Genomic DNA, 24170 nt, shown 5'->3' on the forward strand with positions numbered 1-24170 from the left:
TGATACAAATTACATGCAATAAAAATTAAGCTGAAAATTACCATGAAAAGAATTTTTCCATCCTATCATTCAAAACTTTAGTTTCACCGGTCACCAAAAGGCCATCACACTCATACATTCTAACATTCTAAATTCTAAACAATAATGATGAAGAAAATATCCTTAAATTACCTTGCAATCTGAGTGACCACACACAATGACATGCCGGATGCCATTTATGACACATCCAAGCTCCAAAGCAGCTGGTTCAGTTGTTATTTCTTCATGGCCACTCAGGTTGGCATGAGGGACTAAGTTGCCAGCATTTCGAACTGCAAATATAATATGTTAGTAAACTGCTAGCTTGTCACAAATGAAATAAAATTCAATTAAATATGTTGTGAAATACCCGAAAAAATTTCACTTGTGTCTGATATATTTAGGTATAAAGGGATTATTTTTAATTAGATGAAATTGGAAGTAAAACCTAATCCAAAACCATGGCCCTAATAGAAAATTACATACACGTGAAAAATAGGCTTGTGAACATAAAGAGTAAGAAATTGAGATTATAATTATTACTGCATTGGAAAAGAAAGTATCTTTCCTGCAGTCGCAATGCCAAAGTATAAAATTTAGCAAACTTGCTAAATATGTACATACTATACTACATAAAAAAAATAATCTAATGCTTTAAAGACTCAAACTCTTGCTTCTGTATTTCTCATGAAGGGCCAACAAACTGGATTAGAACAGCAACTAAAATGGATAAAGCAGCAGCCCTATCTATTCTGGGAAATACTCTCATCCCCAAATAACTGTGGGTAAGAAGTGTGCCAGTCATAAGAACTTGTACCCTACTAGAGGGTATATGTCAGAGAAAAACAAATTATTTAAAAAGGCCAGTCATACTGCAAGACATACGCTAAGCAAGAGTACTTTGGTGAGATACTTATATATCCAAATGGAGTTGGGTGCTTACACAACTCGTTGACCAACCATCACAGCTCTCAAGAAGGTATCTAGGGACTTGCTGGCAAAGTCCTCTAGTAGAACAATAAAAAAAGGGATATCCACCAACACCAGACACCTGCAATTATTGCTCAAAAAAGCAGAAAAATTTCTCTCAGGCTGTATCGTAACATCCTGCAACAGGCACTACTATAAGCATCTCATCTGGATAACCAAAGATAACAGTCTCAGTGGGAGGGGCTAAAAGAACTCAAATGCCCATTCAGGAACTAGAAAATCTCAGGACGGAAGGGCAAGAGACAGACCCTACCCATCCAAGTACTGGACAAGAAGAGATTCCTTGCCATGTTTAGCTCAGAATAAGCTAACCAAAGGGCAGTCTTGAGAGAGAGCTCTCAGATTAGGTTTTACCCTAGAGCTTGTATGCACCTCCCACCCTAGAGAACAAAACTACCGAGGGATTAAATGGCCAAATCATACCGCAAACATACTAATTACTATATGCAGATGATAAAGCTTACATACACACCAACAGAGAGGTTGTAACACCTATAAGTTTTCAGAAAAGCATAGGCTAATTACAGCCACTCAAGAAAGAGATAAAAAGTACTGTCATGTAAAGCTCTCAAGGTCTGTAGCCAACCACTAGTGTACTTAGCAGTACACAATTAAACATAAAAAGATCCCCTTAGCACTCAAAAGTACTTGGGAAAAAAAAAATAGGACTGTCATGCCTAACCCGCATCTCACATCCAAGCAGTCCAATGACTTGTGTGCAAACTAATGGAAGGACACAGCATTGACCCAACTGTACTTGCCCCAAGAGAATGGGTGAGGAGCCAACGCATCTGCATAAAAGGAGGAGGGTTGAAGGTCACTGTACTCTTCCCATATCTGGGAAAGCTCTCTGCTTCTATCCTCTTTCCAAGCATTCTATGCACATGAACAAGTACATGCAAGCTCACTGGTTTACAATACCAGAGCTGGTATGTCCCAAAGAGGATATAGTACATATCCTAAAACCAACCACCATTGGCAGATGCATGATCTGATGGTCAACCATGTACCTAGCAAATAGGCTAGTAACCAGGTGTACTTCAAGGGAAGCACAGTAAGAAGTTACCAGTTCCAAGTGATCCATAGACCAGGTACATGCAGGATTACACAGCCAAACCCAACGATGCCCCATGCACATTCTGAGGACAAAGCAAGCACCTTGGTGTGATTCCAGGTAAGCATCGTTACACTCATTATCACTAGTATGTTTCTGAAGAGACACACGATGGAAAAGCTCAAAGCAGATCTCTCCTCAGAAGAGAGTGTTCGGTACACACACACACTCCAAAGCAAATGAGAAGGTAGCTCTGGCTCTCCCCTCTGTGCCCCTAAGGAGGAGGGGGGTGCCTACCCCATTGTTTGAGTGAGCATGGGCCACCCACCCTGCATGCTCTGAACATATGCATGTTTCCTTAGAGGCAGGCACAAGGGAGCCAGGCAGCCCTAAGCAAACACGTGTGCTTGGTCTTGAGACCAAGCGCAACAAGCAGACACAACTGTTGGTGATCTCAAAGGATTAAGCAAAACTACCTTATCTAAGCAAGTAGGTATGGGGTGCCCATATAAGCCCTGCCAGGGACTAGACAATCACACACAAGTGACTGGAAGTCTGCTTCTCCCTCCAAGAAAAGAGAGAAAGCGCTGCCCTGAAATACAGCAAGACATCTTGTGAGAGGCCTTAGACTTCCTGTTTTTTTTGTTTCCTCCTTCTATGCAGAGGTGAAGAAGAGGAATAGGAAGACAAGCTTGACAATAAGGGGCAGGTGGTGGGCCTAGCTTTCCTCCACTAAACCAGTTGCAATAATCCTAGGAGAGAAGACTGCTACTGAAGACTCAACAACATTGAGCTTCCTGCGGTTGAGGCAAAACAATGCAATGATGTAAGGGTTGCAGCAACAGCAGACACAGCAAGTGACATCATAAGAGTTGCAAAAACAGAAAACTCCACAAATGAAGTCCTCATAAGTAGCTGTAAGATCCCCACTCCAAAGATACCCTATTCTCCCAAAGACAAGATGCAGGTGTACTCAGGTACTGAGGGAAGGAAATGGGAAGACTAAAGCAGCGTAAGGCAAGAAGTAGGCTGACACTTAAAAGGCTATCCCTAGTACTGATTGCCTTCCAACAGCAGTAAAATCTCCCCTACAACAGCAACACTATTGAAGCAGAAAGGAAATTATCAAACCTACTTGAATTATTCATACCTCGTAAAGGCACTATCTCTCAGAAATAAAAAAACAAAACTAAACAGTTCAACTTACGCAATCAGAAGAAGCATAGCACTATGTCCTCACATGACAACAGCCAAAGAAAAAGTGACTTGTGACAGAAGGTGAGCGAAGGGTATACCCACTCACTCATGCATAACCACAGTTATTCACCTTTTTACCAAGTTCAATGACTGTACCAGCTTGTTTTGAGAATTAATCCTTTATAAAATGCAATGATTTGAATGTCTGAAGGAACAGCTAAGTTTTAAACTGGCTATTTAACCAGAATTACTTGTTTGTGGAATACCCACACAGAAAATTGCAAGTAATCCACCACAATTAGAAAAGATGAAAGCTCCTTTAATTATTCAATGCTACCTATTAAAAGAATTGGGAAGTGATGTACTGTACATTAACAGCATCTTGTTACACTATATCAAGTTTGTTGTATCTGATGTAGGCCTACAACAAAATCCTAAATAAATAAAATCCTAAAGAAAACTTTGCTTGAAGCGTTTCGTAACAATCTGAACTTTCCTATAAAACTGAGATAACCACCAGAATTCATGCCTCTATTGGCTTCTGAACAAATCTGGTGTTATCTGAACTTTTAATGCATTGGCAAAATTTCTGATTGTCTGTGCTCAAAATAATGTTCCATCATATTAAATTTATAGCAGTGTTGCACAAAAACCATAGTTTCTACTAATGAAGTTTGTGTTATTGGTTTTGACTTTAATATAGACTGCTACTGCTTTTGACCACATTAAGCATAAGACCTAAAGTTTACACTCAGATGGGAGTTGGAGAAACATTTCTTATAGTGGTTTTATTGAATTTCTTACTAATGTATTGCAAATTCATTACTAGTAGTTATGGACAGACACTAGTATAGTTACTATAGGATAGTAATCTCTGATGTTCCTCAAGTTAGTGTTTTTGGCTTGCTTCTATTTATAATATACATACAATACTGCAAAACGAGCTAAACACTTATTCTCTGACACCATCATGTGACTGTAGAAACATTACATGCTTAATGATTTAACATCATACCTATGTACTGTACTAGTAGTAAATAGCCAATTACTCTCTCAGTAGTACCTGAAAATGCATAAATTTTTTTTTTGTTCACAGAAAAGTTGTCTTAATATATCAAATCATTATTCACCTCTTCACATATCCTTATACTATTGAAAATCAGTATAATTGAAAATATAAAAGCCCACTGCCATTCTTGCTTTGTATAAGTAAAAAAACTGATGATAAAAAGCCAATAACAAATAAATCCCCATTAGTAGGTAATTTACTGGTAATGATTATATCAGTAGATTTGAAACTCTACAACAGACCTGTGGCTGCTGAGTCTCTTAACAGAATTAAATAAAATCAGTGTGATGCAAACTATAGGGAATGAAGTTAAACTCAAAATATGTGTTAGTAGGTCTTCTACACTGGATTCTCTATCTAGGTCTTTTCCTTGAAAATGTTTCTTTAATTCCTTGGACCTCAGTGAAAGTTCTAGGTCTCATTACTGATGGCAAATTCACTTTTGAGACACATGCCAAGTCTACCTCTTCTTAAACTGAGCAAAAAACTGGTACTACTATGCGTATATTGAGTCTATCAAGATTTTTCAAGATCTGTCTATCATCAGGATTTTTTTTCATTCTCTTACTCTGCTCTGCTTTAAATGTTGTTCCCAAGTTGGGTCTTCAGCAGCTAACTCCAATATTAAAATAATGGTTAATGTCTTTGTGTTCCACTCAATTCCTTATTCTACATCTTGGTGTTAATATCTGGCAATGTCATTTGATTACCTCATTGAGCAAGCTTTATATAATTTTGCATAATTTTGATCATCCTCTCAATTCAAATCCTTCCAGCCTATATCATCCACAGTGTAGTACTATATATGCAATTATGTAATTTTATTTTATACTTGCCAAGCAATTACACAGCTGTAAGCTTCCTACTGAGTCAAAATTCAAATTTTGCAGTGGCATTGCCATCGCTTTTGTAGGCAACATGGACCCGCTCACTTTCAGAACCGTCAGGTGCAACACAACAGAGATCTCCAATTCGTTTGAGCCATAAAGTCCATCTGTGGGGAGGATGGAGGACTCTGATCATGTAACTACTTGGTATAAAATAAAACATTATTTTGTCATAAAAATAACATTTTTATTTCAGTGTCTTACCAAGCAATTACATGGCTGATTCCACATTGAGAGGTGGAGGGATTATGGTCACAGACTATTTCAAAAACATTTTAAAAAGAAATTACTTTTGAAAAGACAAAACTGTTATCATTAATACCATGCTTATTATAACTTACCTGGTATAAGAGCTGCTGCAGGTGTGTACTGCCTCTGGTCAGCACTCATCTTATGCTGTAGATGGGAGGGCTATACGTATGGCCAAGAGTCAACCCCACTTCAGTGGGAAAACTTTGAAGTCATGGAGGTTCACTGATGACTTATCAAAGAGAAACGATAATAATGTCCTTGCCCTAGGCAAAGACCAGATTAAAAAACGCAACACTGTAACCTACACCAAACATAAAATACCAACAACCCCCCATTAAAAAGCTGGAGGGTACTCCAGGTACATTGTACCTCCAGGCTTCCCTTTCAACTCAACAACCTTAATTCAAAGCAAAAAGAAGAGTGACAGACAACCCCCTATGCTACCTCTCCTAACACCATGCCAGCAGAAAAGCAAAAGAACTTCTTTGCATTGATCCCTCTTGACTGCCAACCATTCCTCTACCTCACACAAGGATCTCTTTGAGGAAGAGGAGAGCACTTACTTAGGGAGGCAAGGATCAGAAAGACGTTTCCTCATGATGGAAGTGGAAGCAGGTGAACTGGGAGGTGCTGGTACGAAGAAATCCAGGAAGTTCGCTAAAAGAAACCCTAGAAGGCTCAAATAAGAAGAGGCAGGTGCGTTGTAATGGTCTGGTTCATCCTCAGAAGAAATTGGTGATGAAGGAGTGATCCCCACTCTTGAAAACAGACAACTTCCTAAGAAAACCCATCAAATCTTCCGTGTGGTGGCAAATAGGTGCTAACGAAGGATCCTCATGTCAACGAAGGTGAACTAGGAGGCGGTGGCAACAGGTGACCAAACTCCTAACTGCCAACCAGTGAATCATGGAAGGCACCAAGCTCACTGGTGCAAGGGGGTGTGTTGCTTCAGCTGGTGCCAAGCACCTGGATGGAGACTGGAACTCAACAACAAGAGCCCACTTACGAGGGAGGTCTGAGCACCTAGGTACCAACACCTGGTGCAGAGAATCTGTGCTATCCCATGTCGACTGTCAAAGGTAATCTGGAGGAGGCAAGACAGAGTAACTGCAAAAAGGTTGAGGTTTATGCCCCAAATCCCTATACCTCTTGACAGGTGGAGGAGAACTGTCAGCAATGGTGGAATGCCTCTTCAGAGATCAAGAGGCTGAGGAAAAATGCCACCAGCGCTTCCTAACAGGGGACGACTACAGTATCTGCCTTTCCAATGGCGCTATGTCAAAGCTTGCGGGTGAACCATAGGATTGATGGGGGGAGCAACTGCCCATGGGCAAGCCCTACCAGGCTTCCTTGGACCTCCAATATGTCTTCTCCAGGGGAGCGGGACAGTAACTTTTGTCTAGGAGCCACCTCTTCAGAATGAACTGCACTATCACTCTGCACAACATTGGCACTAAAATTAGAAGTCTTCTCCATGAAAGACCTAGAAGAAATTCCTAGCTCCATAACAGTACGTATCAGCTAATAAATCAAATTTCCTCTTGAACCTTGATTTGAGGCTGACAATGGTGTCAGGATTAGTAGCACAGGAGTAGAAGGTAAGGGAGTAGGAGGGCTCAAGAAGAGAGACAGTATGAGGAGGGGAAGAAATAGCGCTCTCCTCAGCCACTAAAGGCAAAGAAGTATCCAAACTAGCCCTATTTTCGGCTCTAATAGCCATCTTCCTCTTCCCATCCTTATCAAGCTCTTCCGAATGCAATTAAAATCTAAAGACCCTCCACTGCTGGTCGTCCCACCCCTAACATTCAGGACACGTAAGATCCCAACTGCAGTCCTGAACTTTACATTTAACACATCTTGAGTGCGAATCATAATTAGCTGTTACTAATTCAGTCCTGCATCCTTCGACACAGAATCAAACTCCAGAAGAACTAGAATCTGACATAATGACAGGAAAAAAACCAAGTTAACCTCAGCTAACCAATATATAAACAATGCCACACATAACTGAATACCTCACCAAACAGCAGGAAAAGCGAAAACCATCCAAAAAGTGAAGTAAGGTCTGCATAAAAACCACCGATGTTGGTCGGGAGCCAGCAGAAAATGAATTAGAGATCTCTGTTGTGTTGTACCTGGAGGTTCCGATATTGGGCAGGTCCCTGTCACCCATATCAGTGATGGGCAGCGCCTCTAGAAAATTTTAATTTTGGTCTACTGTGATAGGAAGCTTACAGCTATGTAACTGTTTGGTAAGCCACTGAAATAAAACTACCAGTGTAAGAGTAACCACTGTCACATGCTTGCTCTACCTAAACAATTACATACTGCTGTTGCTTTGTCATTTGCAAGGTAGACATAATGACAAGGAGCATTATCAAAATTGCCAGCAAAACTGACAAATGACAACAAATACTGTACCTTCTTCCCCCTTTGTTTACTTAAACATGGTATGTACATAAAAGACAGCCATCCAGATGCAATGATACATACAAAATCACAACAGCTAATAACTTTATCAAGAAGCTGGAACATTAAGAGATCTGACGTAAAAATACAAAGAAGCTAAACCATAAAATAACTACTGTAAATCAGCTAATGACACCAGTAATACAAATGTTCCTATCAGTGGAATACTGAGTTGATTTTTTACACCTTGCAAATGACTTTGGTCAGCACTCTAACTTAAGTTTAATGAGAGATTTACACATTGAGTAAACAATATTTTGTGCTTCAATATGAACAAACAGTACTGTACTATTAAAAAAAGTATTATTTAGGTTAATCAGTTGTTTAACTAAAAAATAAAACAGAAACTCCACTTACCAAATCTCATTCAGATACAAAATGAGAAACTGGGTAATAACAAAGAATGACTGAAAAAGCATACTTAATAAATAAAAGCATAAAGCAAGGATGGTTTAGTGACTGTTTCAAAACAGACAGCAAGAATGATGAAAGCTATTACATGGCATACCACACTTTATGGACACTGCATTCCAGACAAGGTCGTCACTTATCAGAATACAAAATATACATTCTTAGGCAGCCAGCCTGTTTCCACTTTTACTTAAAAGTTAGGGCTTAATAAAAACAGTAATTTAGCATTTCTGCATAAACATTAAATCCTTATCATACCACTAACCAATGAACATGTCACCAACATTTGTCTGAGTGAATCTTGTGGGTAACATACGGCTGTCCATACAAGTGAAAAATACCGCCTTTGGCTGAAAGGTAAGAAGAAAAAAGATAAATTCATTACAAAAATGCTAAATTCAGCACAATACTCCAGAGCAAAAGGCCAAAAATGTAAAAAAATAATCAAGATAAAACATAACAACCATTTTACAGCATGTTAAGTATGTTACAGTACTTCAGTAGCATATATCTCATAAGGAAAACAACTACGTAATGTGATTACATTATCCATCTGGTTTATAGAATAAAGAGTGAGGAACTTCTGAAGCACTGCAAATTTGCAAAAAATCTCTTGAAAAACTTTTAACAAGATGGGGCATGGCATCTGGAATTTCTTCAAGAAGAGGGGGTTTATTGATCAGGCATATTTCTCAGTGTGAGAAAGGTTTTTGATACTCTACATGTTAAAAACTTGAAAAGCAATAGATTTCAAATGCTTCACAGTCCACAGATACCAACAGTAAACATACAGATTCTTCCTTTATTCTTAATCATCAAAAACATACAATTTTGTTTTCTGTGATGTCCTTCCATGATTTTGGTTATGTTTTTAATGGTTATTTTTGCAATTATACTCATATGCATTCCTTTTCCCTCTGAGCTTGAATAAGATAGTCAGAGATCAATGAAATTCACTGCAATATACAAACATTTAGTGTATTCACAAGGATCCTTTACATACTGAGATTTCACATTAGACTCTAGGGTAACTTTATCCAAGAGGGAGGACGATATGTCTGTTACACCCTTATACAGGTTACTTTTAACAAAAACCTTTCTATACATTAAAAGATGAGAGGTTTCACTGTTAATAACAGGATAGCATGCTGTTGCAAGTGGAACTATAAATCTGACCTTTTAACAGACTGCACTGGTGTACCATATGTTGACATCAATGGACATTACACATAGCTAAGTTTCAGAAGTCCCTTAGTCTGTTGCAAAAAGCAAAGCTTGTCTTAGCATCAAAATTAACAAAGCCACTATTATACTGGTACAGTATCAATTCTACCTAGCAAAAGTCTGAAATAAACAAGATACGTGTTTATGACTTGATAGTTACAGATTTTAAGACTGCTTGTGAGGTCTTGTTTTCAAATGAAATATTTCACCAAACCTATTTTTCACCTAAATTAGGGACTGCTATATCTCCAAAGCTATTGATTTACATCAAAATAAGTCAATGTACATGCTTATTCTTAATAGTAACTATCCCCTTGAAAAAACTGAATACTGTACGTATATGTAATCTATAACTTTATATGATCTCAAGAGAAATACACACAAAGCAGATCTTATTGCTTGCTCTTGTTTCTAAAAACATGTCATGTGCTTGCATGGTAATTAGTTTCAATAAAATTATTACACACAAAAATGATAATAAAATAGGAAAAAACAGGTTCGCTTCTGGACATATACTGTGAGAATGATGAAAAATAAAAAATACCATCTTGAACAGAATATCTAGTTATAAATAGTTATAAAAACATGAAATTTTGGTCCTCATATTCCTTAAATACAAGTATCTTATGCCAATAATAGGTAGACAAAGCACTGAATAGCTTTTATTGTTTGTTTGTTTGTATGGTGTTTTAACATTGCATGGAACCAGTGGTTATTCAGCAACGGGACAAACAGCTTTATGTGACTTCCGAACACGTCGAGAGTGAACTTCTATCACCAGAAATACACATCTCTCACCCCTCAGCGGAATGCCCGAGAATCGAACTCGCGGCCACCAAGGTGGTAGGCCAAGACCATATCGATTACGCCACTGAGGCGCTTTGAATAGCTTATAAAACAGCAAAGTAGTTTTCAGATCATAGGCAATACATCCCTTGAAACGAAGAGTTCTCGTTACACTTTAATTATTATTTTAATGTATGACACTTACCTGGCAGGTATATATATAGCTATATTCTCTGTTCCACCTGGCAGAAATTTTCAAAACTCGCGGCAATCGCTAGTAACCTATTAGTAGTTCAGGCAACCACCACCCCGTTACCGTGGCGCTAGCGCTAGGAACCGTTCCCAATTGGGCCAGATTTTCTCTGCCAGCCGAACCGGCAACATTGTTGGTGGTTCCCTGCTAGAATTTTCATTCTCGTTGCTGACTGATCTTGGATTTTGGTATTGTACTCGGAAACGTTAGCTTGGCATTCGCTTTGGATTGTTCTTTAAGATGTCTGACTCGGGAAGTATGTTTAGAGTGTGTGTAAAAGAGGGGTGTAAGGTAAGACTGCCGAAAGCTTCGGTCGACCCTCATACCGTTTGTAAGAAATGTAGGGAGAATGTGTGTACTTGGGAGAATAGATGCATTGAATGTGAGAATTTATCAGAGAAGGAATGGAAGGTCTTTATGAAATACGTTGAGAGACTGGAGAAAGATCGTGTAAGGAGATCTGTTTCTCGTAGTGAGAAATCAAATTCTTCGAGTAAAAGGAGTGATTGTATTTCCTCTCCAGCTCCTTCTAATGTAGAATTGGTAGTTCCTTCTCCCCAGGTATCTCCTGCGCCCGCTGCTGTATCGGAGGAGACGAACGATACAAATATTGTGAAAGTGTTCGCTGCCCTTGCGTCCATGGGCGACCAGATACAGCGACTTACAGACAAAGTTAGTGCTTTCGATGTCAGTGAAAGTGTAGTGGAGGGGGTGTCTGATCGTCTCTCTCGTGCTCCTAGACCTAGACCTCTGTCAAGCTCCCAGACCCAAGGGAGAAGGCATGTCGACAGTCGAAGGGAGGCGAGAGAGGTTTTGACACGGTCAGGCGTCCCTTCGAACAGTCCTGTTGCAAATTCCCAGGCTGTTGCAGTTCGCCGCAGAAAAGGCGTAACTGGGAAGTGTGCGTCCTCGGAAGTTCGACTTCCGAGCGAGAACGTCGGTATGCAGTGGTGTCTCGCCCACTCAAGAGGACGTTCAGGACATCAACTGCTCTCGAGAGACAGGTGCAAGATAGTGAGGCTTGGAGTAGTCCTGAGGTGTTGTCATCCTCGGAAGACGGGGGAGCAGTACCGATCAAGAGGAAAAGGATTTTTCGTACTAGAGAGGACGCAAATCGCACTGGCGATATACGTCCGTCTCGGCATGGTATTGCCTTGGGAGAATCGCCTCCATCTTCTTATGGATCCTCCCCTCGTATTTCTCCGTCGGGTAGAGTACAAGATCGCTCTCCTTTAGGTCGCAGTCCAGCTCGTAATCCTCATCCTTCGTCGTCTACCATTCAAGAGGATGGTACGAAGCATTTCTTACGGAAATGCAGTCCAAGTTGGCAGTGTTGGTGAAGTCTTGGGATGCTCCTGAACAAGCATCTTCGAGGCGTAAGGACGATTTCCTTCCCATTAAGTCTTCGAAAAGGGAAGACAAGGACGCGTTCGCCGAGGGGACGCAGGGCGCACTGGCGCTAGGAGGAAAATAGTGTCGGAAGAGCAGGACGCAAACGTCAGGTACGCGGGGCGACCAATGGTGGACGCAGGACGCAGGCGGCAGGAAGCAGGCGTGTCTACGATGGACGCAGGACGCAGGCGGCAGGACATCGAGAGGCGGCAGGACGCAGACGCATCGGTAGCCGCAGGACGCAGGCGGCAAGACATCGAGAGGCGGCAGGACGCCGATGCTTCGCTAGCCGCAGGACGCAGGCGGCAGGACGCTAGTCCGTCAACGAAGCGTAAATACGACGACGACTTGCAAGATATTTCTTCAGCAGAAGAAGAGTTGGAAGTAATTGAAGAAAAGAATACAGAACCTTCTTCAGATTATAAGGTTCTGACTTCACGTCTTATTGCTGTTTTTGAGGGGGAATTTGAACCGACAGCTCCGTTATCCCCCTTATCACAGTTTTCCAAGACTAGGACTCCAAAGAAGTCCTCCTTCCTGAAAATGACGATGTCAATTTCGGCAAAGAAGGCCCTTCAACGGGTGAATGACTGGATGAAGGACAAGAAAGAAGCGGGGAAATACTCTTTTGTTTTTCCTCCAGCTAAGTTAGCTTCTAAATCAGGAGTATGGTACGCTACTGGAGAAAGTCTAGGCCTGGGAGTACCTGCCTCCTCCCAGGGGGACTTCTCCAGTATAGTGGACAGCTCACGCAGACAGGCGTTACAGTCGGCCAAGGTCTGGTGGACGTCCTCGGAATTTGACCATCTATTTAAAGGGATTTTTAGGACTTTCGAAGTCTTTAATTTCTTGGATTGGTCTTTGGGAGCGCTAGCGAATTCCATAGGAGAAGAGGATTCGCAGGACTTAGAAACAGCTAAGAGCATTATGTCCTGCATGGATAAGGCTCTTAGAGACGGAACGAACGAGCTGGCTTCGTTATTCACAGCAGGAGTGCTTAAGAAGAGATCGCTCTTGTGTTCGTTCGCCTCAAAAGGAGTTTCTAACTCTCAGAAATCGGAGTTACTGTTCTCTCCCCTTTCGAAACAGCTGTTTCCTTCAGAGGTGATTAGGGATATAGCTCTATCCCTTTCGCAGAAAGCCACTCAAGATCTTCTTTCTTCTTCGGTTAAGAAGTTCTTACCAACCAAGTTGGTGAAGAAGACGCCAAAGGAGACTAGACCGTCACAACAGCCCTTTCGAGGAAGAACATTCGCTCGACCCGCCTTTAGGGGTAAGAGAGTACCAGCGAAAAGAGGAGCCAAGAACCCCTCTAAAGAATGAGAACTCGGTCCTCCAGACGACAGTGGGAGCCAGACTTCAAGGTTTTTGGGAAGTCTGGCAACAAATGAAGGCAGATCCCTGGGCTGTCAACGTAGCTCGGGAAGGGTACAAGATTCCTTTCGTGAAAAGACCCCCTCTCGCAACATCTCCGAGAGCCCTCAGGGCAAATTACAACGATTTAGAGAAGAAAGCGGCTCTGTGGGAGCAAGTAGCTTCCATGCTAGAGAAAGGAGCAATAGAACCTGTTCTGGATCACGAATCTCCGGGATTTTACAACCGTCTGTTCCTGGTTGCAAAGTCCTCGGGAGGTTGGAGGCCAGTGCTGGACGTAAGTCAACTGAATCTTTTCGTAGAAAAGACCAAGTTCACTATGGAGACGAACGATTCAGTACTGGCAGCGGTACGTCCAGGGGACTGGATGGCGACTCTGGACTTACAAGACGCATACTTTCATATTCCGATTCATCCAGGAAGCAGGAGGTATCTAAGGTTTGTGATTCAGGACAGGGTCTTTCAGTTCAAGGCCCTATGCTTCGGCCTTTGCACAGCCCCTCAAGTATTCACGAGGATGATGTCCAATGTGGCGAGATGGCTACATTTAAGAGGGATCAGAGTGTCTTTGTATCTGGACGACTGGTTGATAAGATCCCAGTCGAGAATTCAATGTCTGGAGGACGTAAGTCAAACATTGGACTTAGCAAAAGACCTAGGTCTGGTAGTGAATATGGGAAAGTCCCGTTTGCAGCCCCAACAACAGATAGTTTATTTGGGGATTCAGATATCGGCAGTGACTTTTCGGGCTTTTCCGTCCCCCGAAAGGCAAGCCCAATGCAGTCAGAAGGTGCAGGATTTTCTAAAGAAAGACCGATGCTCTGCAAGAGAGTGGATGAGTCTACTGGGCACACTCTCTTCACTAGAGAGGTTCATTTCTTTAGGAAGACTGCACATGAGACCTCTTCAGTTTTTCCTGAAGGATTCATGGCCAAGAAAATCGCAACCGGATTCCTTCCAGTTTCTAATTCCGACCGAAGTAAAGGAGGAATTAAAGTGGTGGCTAACGCCAGGCAGGTTAGCAAGAGGGATGTCGCTTCAGCAGAAGAACCCAGACCTCGTCTTGTTTTCCGACGCGTCGGACGCGGGTTGGGGGGGGAGCGACATTAGGCCCTCAAGAGGTGTCGGGACTTTGGAACAACGGACGAAACAAAGTGGCACATAAACAGGAAGGAACTGTTGGCAATTTTCTTGGCTTTGAAGCACTTCAGAGAGTTGATTCGAAACAAGACAGTGCAGGTCAACTCGGACAACACCACGGCTCTGGCATATATTCGGAAGCAAGGGGGAACTCATTCTTTTCCCTTTACAATCTGGCAAAAGAAATTCTGCTTTGAGCAGAAGAGGAAAAGGTCGTGATACTCACCAGGTTTATACAAGGAGAGAAGAACGTGGGTGCGGACCTGTTGAGCAGGAGAGAGCAACTTCTCTCGACGGATGAGTGACGTTGCACATGGAGGTTTGCCAGAGCCTGTGGAAGTTGTGGGGCCGTCCGGTAGTGGATCTGTTTGCGACAGCCAGAACAAAGAGATTATCAACATATTGCTCTCCGATTCCAGACCAGGAAGCAGTGGCGGTAGATGCATTCCTGATGGATTGGTCAAACTTAGATCTGTACGCTTTTCCTCCGTTCAAGGTGCTGGGGAAAGTGATGAAGAAGTTCAGGGAGAGCAAAGGAACGAGGATGACCTTAATAGCCCCGTTTGGCCGGCCCAAAGTGGTTCACAGAGGTACTGGAATGGACGGTAGATACGCCAAGGACGCTTCCTCTAAGAGTAGATTTACTCAAACAACCCCACTTCGACAGGTTTCACAAGAATACCCTCGCTCTGGGTCTGACTGCGTTCAGACTATCGAAGTCTGGTCAGAGCGAGGGGATATTCTAGAGAGGTGGCCAGTGCAGTGGCTAGAGCCAGAAGAACCTCCACAATCACGGTGTATCAGTCGAAGTGGGACAATTTCCGGAAGTGGTGTAAAACAGGAAAGTGTCTTCATCCAGTACCTCTGTGACCCAAATCGCAGATTTCCTTCTTTACTTGAGGAAGGATTTACACTTGTCAGTTTCGACAATTAAAGGTTATAAGAGTATGCTAACCTCAGTGTTTAGACACAGGGATCTAGACATCTCGAATAACTTAGATCTGAGAGATCTGATTAGGTCGTTTGGGACGAAGAAACAATCAGAAGGCAGGCCACCTGCGTGGAACCTGGATGTGGTCTTGAAGTATTTAACTTCTAGCAAATTCGAACCGTTAGAGGAATCCTCTCTGAGAGATCTTGCTAAGAAGACTATCTTTTTAGTAGCATTAGCAACTGCTAAAGAGTTAGTGAGCTTCAGGCCATATCGAAGAAGGTGGGATGGAGACACGGCAATGCAGTGTGTTCATTCCAAGAAGGTTTCTTGGCCAAGAATGAGGATTCAGCTAATCCTTGGCCAAGATCCTTTGAAGTTTTGGGTCTAGCTGAATTGGTCGGTAACGAGCAAGAAAGAGTTCTCTGCCCAGTGAGAGCGTTGAGATGTTATATGGAAAGAACAAGAGTTATCAGAGGGAGGTCTGATGCTCTGTGGTGTTCAGTTAAAGACCCCACTAGACCCATGACGAAGAACGCTCTAGCCTTCTTCATGAGAGATTAATTAAAGAGGCTCATATGTTGTGTGAAGAGCAGAGCTTTGGTATTTTAAAAGTGAAGGCTCATGAAGTCAGGGCAGTGGCGACTTCATTAGCGTTTAAAAAGAATTTAGCCCTCAAGGAGATTATTGAATCAACATATTGGAGAACTAATTCAATATTTGCGTCTCATTATCTTAGGGACGTTCAGACAACCTTCGATAATTGTCAGACGCTAGGTCCATACGTGTCCTCGGGTACAGTATTGGGCAAAGGAGTTACTACCCCATAACCTTCTTGTAAGCTAGTTGTTTTTATTAGGTGATGGTGTTTGTGTTTTTTGGTCGTCTGAGAAAAGGGTGCGGGTACTTTCTCAGTCGTGTTATATCTGGTGATGGTGTGTGTGTAGTTCAGGTAAATGATCTGTTACTAGCTTGAATGCCGTGGCATAAGAGGGCTGTAAGGATCTGTCAACACATTGGTCACGTCCAGTTGTCAGTTCCAGTCTTAGCTTCTTCAACATACAGGACACTTCCTTGTTGAGAGCTACTAAGGTTTAAGCAGGCTTAGAGGCAGGACCTATGAAGTCAGCTACCTTAGCAGGTAAGGAACCTGGAGTTTTAATAATATTTTAATAATATTTTTATACTCTAAGAATGTTGCTGTCCTTGACCCACCTCCAAATGTGTCAATCAGCTATATATATACCTGCCAGGTAAGTGTCATACATTAAAATGAAGTTTTTATGATAAAACAAAGTTTAATGTATACTTACCTGGCAGGTATATATAAATAATTCCCACCGCCTCCCCTCAGGGGACAGGGTTCAGAGAAAATCTGGACCCAATTGGGAACGGTTCCTAGCGCTAGCGCCACGGTAACGGGGTGGTGGTTGCCTGAACTACTAATAGGTTACTAGCGATTGCCGCGAGTTTTGAAAATTTCTGCCAGGTGGAACAGAGAATATAGCTATATATATACCGCCAGGTAAGTATACATTAAACTTTGTTTATCATAAAAACTTCATATTTCTTCTTTATGGCATAATTTTGTAACATTTTTAGCCAATCAAAACTTCATAAGATCTCACACCAGATTTGTTATATTCTAAATTTTCTCCAATTTTTCCTTACTTTTCCCCAGGTGAGAATATTGAGAATAAAATAAGTTAAAAACAATTAATTAAAACTCATGTTGGTTATCCACTACCTCTAGCAAATAAGATTTCTAAAAACAGCCAGGTGACTGTAATGATTGAGTCTCCTTAGTTGCTTTCTTAGTTGGCACCCCAACCACACCTAATTTACTGAAAACCACAGAAAACCATCCTAAAAAATTAGGCTAACAAGTATAAGGCAGTTTGGGGGAGGGAGGGACATATAGCACCCAGTGAGGCACGTTGCAGTGCTGCGTTTTAGGATATGTTTGCCCTGGGTCATGTAGGACATAATTCCTTACATCAAACTAGGTTTGGTTGTATTTCTATGATTATCAAAGCCATAGTTGGATCCCTTTTCTATTTCTTTCTCCCTTTGTCACTATATTACTGACTGCATATTTTACCATTATTACTGGTGCACATCACAGTTTTTTGGTTTCTACCACCCACAAGCCTACAACCAATATATAAAAGCATAAAAGATGATATGAGCCTGAGGAGGAATGTCTAGTTTAAGTATGAATAGAAATTCTTTTATAATTAGCAGAAGTAATCACTGACTACAATCCCATTTGAACTTAACCCTCATTTGTCATAAATTAGCATAAAATTGTGACTACATATCAAATTCACCTACCTTTGCAGCTAAGCCCCACCTACTGATTACGTCAAGACCATTCCTTGAAGCTACACAATTGGTTGGCAATGGTTTCAAAAAGTTAGATAATCTGTGATTCTTTTCATCTTCATTAATTTTCCAATAGTTGTTTCAACAAACTAAAATGTTCTGCTGTTCATCAAAAGCAAATGTTATATCACCCCCTGAGATAAAATCACAATAGTGCCCATCTCCCTCAAAATGGTAAAAAAAACAGGAAAATATAAATGAAGTCACGAGTGTTCCTTCGTCTGCAATGTTCTGTTTCATAAATGAGGTTCACCTGAATGCGGAGGTGACACAGGGAATGTCTGTGTTCGAATCAGTGCGCCTGAATCACTCCAGTGATGAAAACCAGCTGATACTGTCAAGCGTGTTCACCATTCTAAATTTAAACACAAAGACTTAATCAGGGTTATGCGACGTATTTCACATTGATTTCAGAAAATTTTCTACATTTTAAGTCATAAAATGATATTGTTAAACTACAATAAAGTTTTGTACATACTTACCTGGCAGATATATACTTAGCTATAGTCTCCGACGTTCCGACAGAATTTCAAATCTCGCGGCACACGCGACAGGTAGGTCAGGTGGTCTACCTTACCCGCCGCTGGGTGGCGGGCGCGTATGAACCATCTATCTCTCCAGCCAGATTTTTTCTCTTTCACCTGTCTCCTGAGGGGAGGCTGGGTGGGCCATTAGACGTTATATCTGCCAGGTAAGTATGTACAAAACTTTCTTTATTGTAGTTTAACAATATCATTTTTGTACATGAACTTCCCTGCCAGATATACTTAGCTGATTGGCACCCTTGGTGGAGGGTAAGAGACAGCTAAAGTAATAAGGAGAGATAAGAAACAACTGATGTTGTAGGATATAAATAACCTTGGTTCTTACCTGTTCAGGCAGAAGACTTCATTGATATTATCTCTGAGTCTGCGTTGCCTGGAGAGCTACAGCTAGGACGTGACCTGATGCTGAAAGACTCTCGGATCTACCACTGGGATATGTGATCCCTTTGTGTGGTAGAATCCAAGTCGGATCCTGTTAAAGGGAGTTCGTCCCTATCTTAACAGGTCCTAACACTACTACTGCAAGGAGCCACACTCATCAGACCACCTAACCAAACTACTAAAGATTAGTATTACGACCTAAAGAGATGCCTTCATGCATCCTCTTTAAGGCAACCAACAACAACAAATACAAGGGGGAAAAAATTTATACTACTAAACAGGCATGAGTTCCAGCTCCCTGCCCCAGCACTGAATCCGCAGATACGTACGGGCCCAAGGCGAAGCATTTTTCGTAAGTGATTCTCACATCACGTAAGTAAGTGGTTCGCGAACACTGACTGACATCTCCAGAATGTTGTCTCCATCAGATTTCGCACGGACATATTCTTGTGAAAGCAAGAGAAGTTGCTATGGCTCTTACTTCGTGTCCTTTCACTTTAAGAAGCCTAAGATGTTCTTCTCTGCAGGATCCGTGTGCTTCTTTGATGAGGCTTCTCAAGAAGAAGGACAATGCGTTCTTCGACAATGGACGAGTAGGCTCTTTTACTGAACACCACAGGACCTCTCGGTTGGCTTTCAGTTGCTCTTTCTTCTAAGGTAGTATTTCACCATTCTCACTGGGCAAAGAGTTCTCTCGGGTTCTTCTCCTACCAAAGAAGATAACCCACGAATCTCGAAGTTCTTGGGCCATGGACTTGATGGGTTCTCATTCTTTGCAAGAAAACCAGGAAGGAAAGAGCAAATGAGAGAGTCCTCCTTAAAACCCACATTACCATCAATCGCCTGAAGCTCACTCACTCTTCTGGCGGAAGCTAGAGCCATCAAAAAACAGAGTCTTCCTGGTAAGGTCTCTGAATGAGGCTGAATTAGGGGTTCAAACCTAGAGGACCCAAGGAATTGAAGGACTACATCCAAATTCAGCTAGGTGTCTTAGGATACTGCATTTTTGCTTGTATTAAACGACCTAATAAGGTCCTGTAGGTCCTTATCTTCCGATAAGTTGAGGCCCCTGTGCCTGAAGACATTCGAACCAATACTACGATAGCCTTTAATCGTCGAAACGACTAAGCCACATTCTTGTCTTAAGAATAAAAAGAAGTCTGCAATTTGATTCACAGAGGTACTGGAAGAGGAAACGTTATTCCTCTTGCACCATCTTCTGAAGACATCCCACTTCGATTGGTACACTGTAATGTGGAAGACCTCCTCGCTCTAGCGATTGCCTTAGCAGCTGCTGACGAAAAGCCTTTCGCTCTGACCAGTTTCTGGACAGTCTGAAGCCAGTCAGACTGAGAGCGGGGAGGTTTTTGTGGTACCTGTCGAAGTGGGGCTGTCTGAGTAGATCGCTCCTTAGAGGAAGCGATCTTGGAAAATCCACTAGCCATTCCCAGCACCTCTGTGAACCAATCTTGTGCTGGCCAAAAGGGAGCTATCAAAGTCATCCTCGCGGAATCTGACTCTGCGAACTTTTTAAAGTCAACCCCAGAATCGTGAAGGGGGGAAACGCGTATACATCGAGTCCTTTCCAATCGAGTAGGAGAGCGTCTATCCCTATTGCTCCTGGATCCGAGATGGGAGAGCAATAACAGAATCCAGTCTTTTGTTCTTTGAAGTTGCAAACAGGTCTAAGAGAGGCCTGCCCCACAACTTCCAAAGGCTCTGGCAAACATCTTGGTGCAGAGTCCACTCTGTGGGAAGGACCTGATCTTTCCTGCTGAGGAGATCTGCCCTTACATTCCTTTCTCCCTGTACGAATCTGGTGAGAAGTTTTATCCCCCTTTCTTCTGTCCACAGAAGAAGATCTCTTGCTGTTTCGTACAGAGAGAAGGAATGCGTCCCCCCTGTTTCCTGATGTATGCCAGAGCCGTGGTGTTGTCCGAGTTTATTTGCACAACTGCTCCTGTCACATCTGACTCGAACTCCTTCAGAGCAAGCCACACGGCTATTAGTTCTTTCCTGTTGATGTGCCAGGAAGACTGGTCCCCCATCCAGGTTCCTGACAACCCCCTTCCGGTTCCCAGAGTCGCCCCCCAACCTGTTTCCGACGCATCGGAGAACAACACCAGGCTGGGTTTCTGGGATTGAAGAGGCAGTCCCTGCGAGAACTTGTCGGGATCCGCCCACCATGCTAACTCCTTCTTGATTTGAAGAGTAATTGACAGGGAGAACTTCAAATCCTGAGAAGGACGACTCAATTCCGATGAAGAAAGAATTGGAGCGGTCTCAGGTGCAACCTTCCTAGGGAAACAAATTGCTCCAGTGAGGAGAGCGTCCCCAGCAGATCTCCACTCCCTCACTGTGCATACTTCTTTCCCTAAGAAGGTTGTTACTTTTTCGAGTCCCGGGCTATCCTATCTCCTGTGACGGAAAAGCCCGAAAACTCAGAGAGTTCATCTGGATCCCCAGATAAACGCCACTCTTGAGCGGGAATCAGACTTGACTTCTGCAGATTGACCAGAAGTCCCAAGGAATAAGTCAAATCCAGGGTTTTCTTCAAGTCCTTCAGACAACGATCTCTGGAATTGGCCCTTATAAGCCAATCGTCGAGATAGAGCGAAATCCTCACCCCTTCCAGGTGAAGCCATTGTGCCACATTCCTCATGATGGCCGTAAAGACTTGGGGGGCCGTGGAGAGGCCAAAACACAGGGCCCTGAATTGGAAGATTCTTCCCCCCATCATGAATCTTAGAAACTTCCTCGAGGAAGGATGGATTGTACGTGGAAGTAAGCGTCCTGTAAGTCCAAGGACACCATCCAGTCCCCTGGACGGAGTGCTGCTAACACCGAGGCAGTGGTCTCCATCGTGAACTTCTTCTTTTCGACGAAGAAGTTCAGGGCGCTTACATCCAACACCGGTCTCCATCCCCCTGAGGATTTCGGAACTAGGAACAGGCGGTTGTAAAAGCCTGCCGAAAGATGATCTGCCACTAGTTCGATCGCCTCCTTTTCCAGCATCTGATCTACCGCTAGTCGGAGGGCTTGATTCATGATGGGGTCCCTGTATCTGCCGTCAACTCCCTCGGGGTATTCGTCAAGGGAGGCCTCGAAGAGAACGGGATTAGATAGCCCTTCCTCAAAATTGACAGGGTCCAGGCATCTGCGTCTTTCTGGGCCCAGACTTCTGCAAACTGTAAAAGCCTGGCGCCTACAGTTGTCTGAAGGACTTGAGTCTTACTTGGGAGGTTTGATTGACTTCGTAAAAGTCCTCCCTCTTCTATTTGGTTTCCGACCTCTGAACGAAGAGGATCTAGAGGTAGATGCCCCTCGAAAGGGTTCCTGAGAGGTCGGCTTAGCTTTCTTTGTCTTAGTCTGGAAGGTAGGGCGCGGCTTCCTTGCGAGACTGTGCTAGAAGGTCCTGCGTAGCTTTGGCAGAGAGAGCCTTCGAAATGTCTTGAACCAGGTGTTTAGGAAACAGCTGTGTAGAGAGGGGGGCAAAAAGCAAAGACGATCTCTGATCTGTGAGACCCGACTTTGTTAAAAATGAGCAAAATACTGATCTTTTCTTCAAGACCCCTGCTCCAAACAGTGAAGCTATTTCGCTGGCCCCATCTCTCACCGATTTATCCATACAGGATAAGACACAATTCAAATCCTCCGGAGAAAACGTGTCCGGTCCTTGAGTTTTCTTGGCTAGGACTCCGAGGGACCAATCGAGAAAGTTGAAAACTTCCAAGACTCTAAAAATGCCTTTTAGAATGTGATCCATTTCATTCATTGCCCACGTAGTTCTGGCCGAATTCAAAGCTGATCTTCTAGTGGCGTCTACTAGTGCCGAAAAATCTGCGTCAGCTGAAGACGGAAGGCCCAGTCCCAAGGGTTCTCCTGTCTCATACCAAAATCCTGTCCGTCCTGAAAGCTTCGACGGAGGGAAGGCAAACATTGTTTTCCCCGCTTCCTCTTTAGTACGCATCCATGAACCGAAACTCTTGAGCGCTTTCTTCATAGAAAGAGTCGGCTTCATTCTCACACACGAAGATCCTTTCGTTGCTTTCGCTGTGGAGAACAACGAGTGTGGAGAAGGAGGAGCAGTAGGGCTCAAAGACTCTCCGAACTCCTGAAGGAGAAGTTCTGTGAGCTTCTTGTACGAAGAAACTGTTGCCGAGTGTATTAGTTTCTTCCTCAGAGGCTTCCTGGTCTTCTTGAGGAGGAGAACGGGGATGAGGATCCTTATGAGAATCCTTAGATGATTTCCTAGCTGGGGTACAGTGCGATGAAGGAGACAAACGTCTTGAATGAGGAGAAGATTCCAAAGTAGAAAGGCGTACAGGAGAACGACGAGTTGTAAAAGAAGGACGCTTATCCGAAAATTCTTGTCTAAACTCGCATTCCTCTAGAAAGACCACGTCTATCCCTAGGGAACTACGAGAGGGAGAGCGCCTGCTAAGATCCTGTCGCCGATCGTGAGGAGAGCGGCTACTAGGCGCCGAGCGCCTATCTGTCACAGGGCGCTTAGTGGAATCCTGGCGCCTACCAAGCGGCGAAACGTTGCTAAAAATAGGGCGCCTTTCAGGAGCAGGGCGCTTGAGAGGCTCTTGATGCCTACGAAGCGGAGAGCGGCTGCTACGCTCCGAGCGCTTAAACGAAACAGGGCGTTCTGCGAGATCTTGGTCCTTACCAAGGGGAGAACGTCTGTAAGGCTCCGAGCGCCTAACAGAATCAGGGCGCTTGAGGCGTTCTTGACTTCTAGCAAGAGGAGACCGATCAGGAGTAGGGAGTCTCGAGAACGAAGAGCGCCTACTAGGAGAACGAAGCAAACGAGGATCAAGGTGTCTTTCTCCAGGAGAACAGCTACTAAACGAATGACGCTTACCAGGAGCAGGCTCCTACTAGACTCTTGATGTCTTACAGGGGAGGAGCGAACTCCGTGCGATGAGCGCCTACCAGTCACGTTTATCCGACGCCCGACTACAGTAGTCGGAAGGAGAAGTGCGCCTACTTTCAGAAGGGCATTCCCTAGGTTCTCTGAGAAGACGAGGAGAAGAAAGAAGAGACGGAGACGACGAACCAAGTCTTCTATGACCTGAGCGACTCTCTCTTCTTGCACGAACTCTAGAAGAAGGAGAAACAGAAGGGGCTGAGCGTCTACCCGAGGCAGGAATCCGATTTGAGGAAATATCTTCATAGTCCAAGGAGCGCCTATCCGTCGAATGGCGTCTCGACACCTCCGAGCGGGAGTGGTGTTCCTCTCGTGAAATGTTACGATGAGTAGAAGAATCCTCAAACGAAGGAGAACGCCGATTACAAGGAGAGCGCTCTTCCGACGAAACGCGCCTCGATCTCTTGATCGGGAGAGACAAATCCTTCCTTCTACGCGATCTCGATGCCAAGGAGTCCGCCAAGGCTGTGATCGAG

The 24170-nt window shown here is 43.3% G+C and overlaps 1 protein-coding gene across 2 annotated transcripts in view; it reads right to left on the reverse strand.

Moving 5' to 3' along the window:
- The window catches only part of LOC135201836 (beta carbonic anhydrase 1-like), a 73545-nt gene that overhangs the window by 42450 nt on the left and 6925 nt on the right, over positions 1-24170 (reverse strand). The window contains exons 1-3 of one of the 2 annotated variants that reach the window (XM_064231128.1): positions 9524-9586; positions 8613-8697; positions 172-311 (exon numbers count right to left, since the gene is read on the reverse strand). In XM_064231128.1, the coding sequence (XP_064087198.1) occupies positions 172-311; positions 8613-8673 (201 nt within the window). In that variant the 5' untranslated portion in view covers positions 8674-8697; positions 9524-9586. Of the gene's footprint in view, positions 1-171; positions 312-8612; positions 8698-9523; positions 9587-24170 lie in introns of those variants that run through there. The other variant, XM_064231120.1, reaches the window with a different exon arrangement.

The sequence above is a fragment of the Macrobrachium nipponense genome, chromosome 23, assembly GCF_015104395.2.
Source record: "Macrobrachium nipponense isolate FS-2020 chromosome 23, ASM1510439v2, whole genome shotgun sequence".
In the NCBI taxonomy this organism is placed as follows: domain Eukaryota; kingdom Metazoa; phylum Arthropoda; class Malacostraca; order Decapoda; family Palaemonidae; genus Macrobrachium; species Macrobrachium nipponense.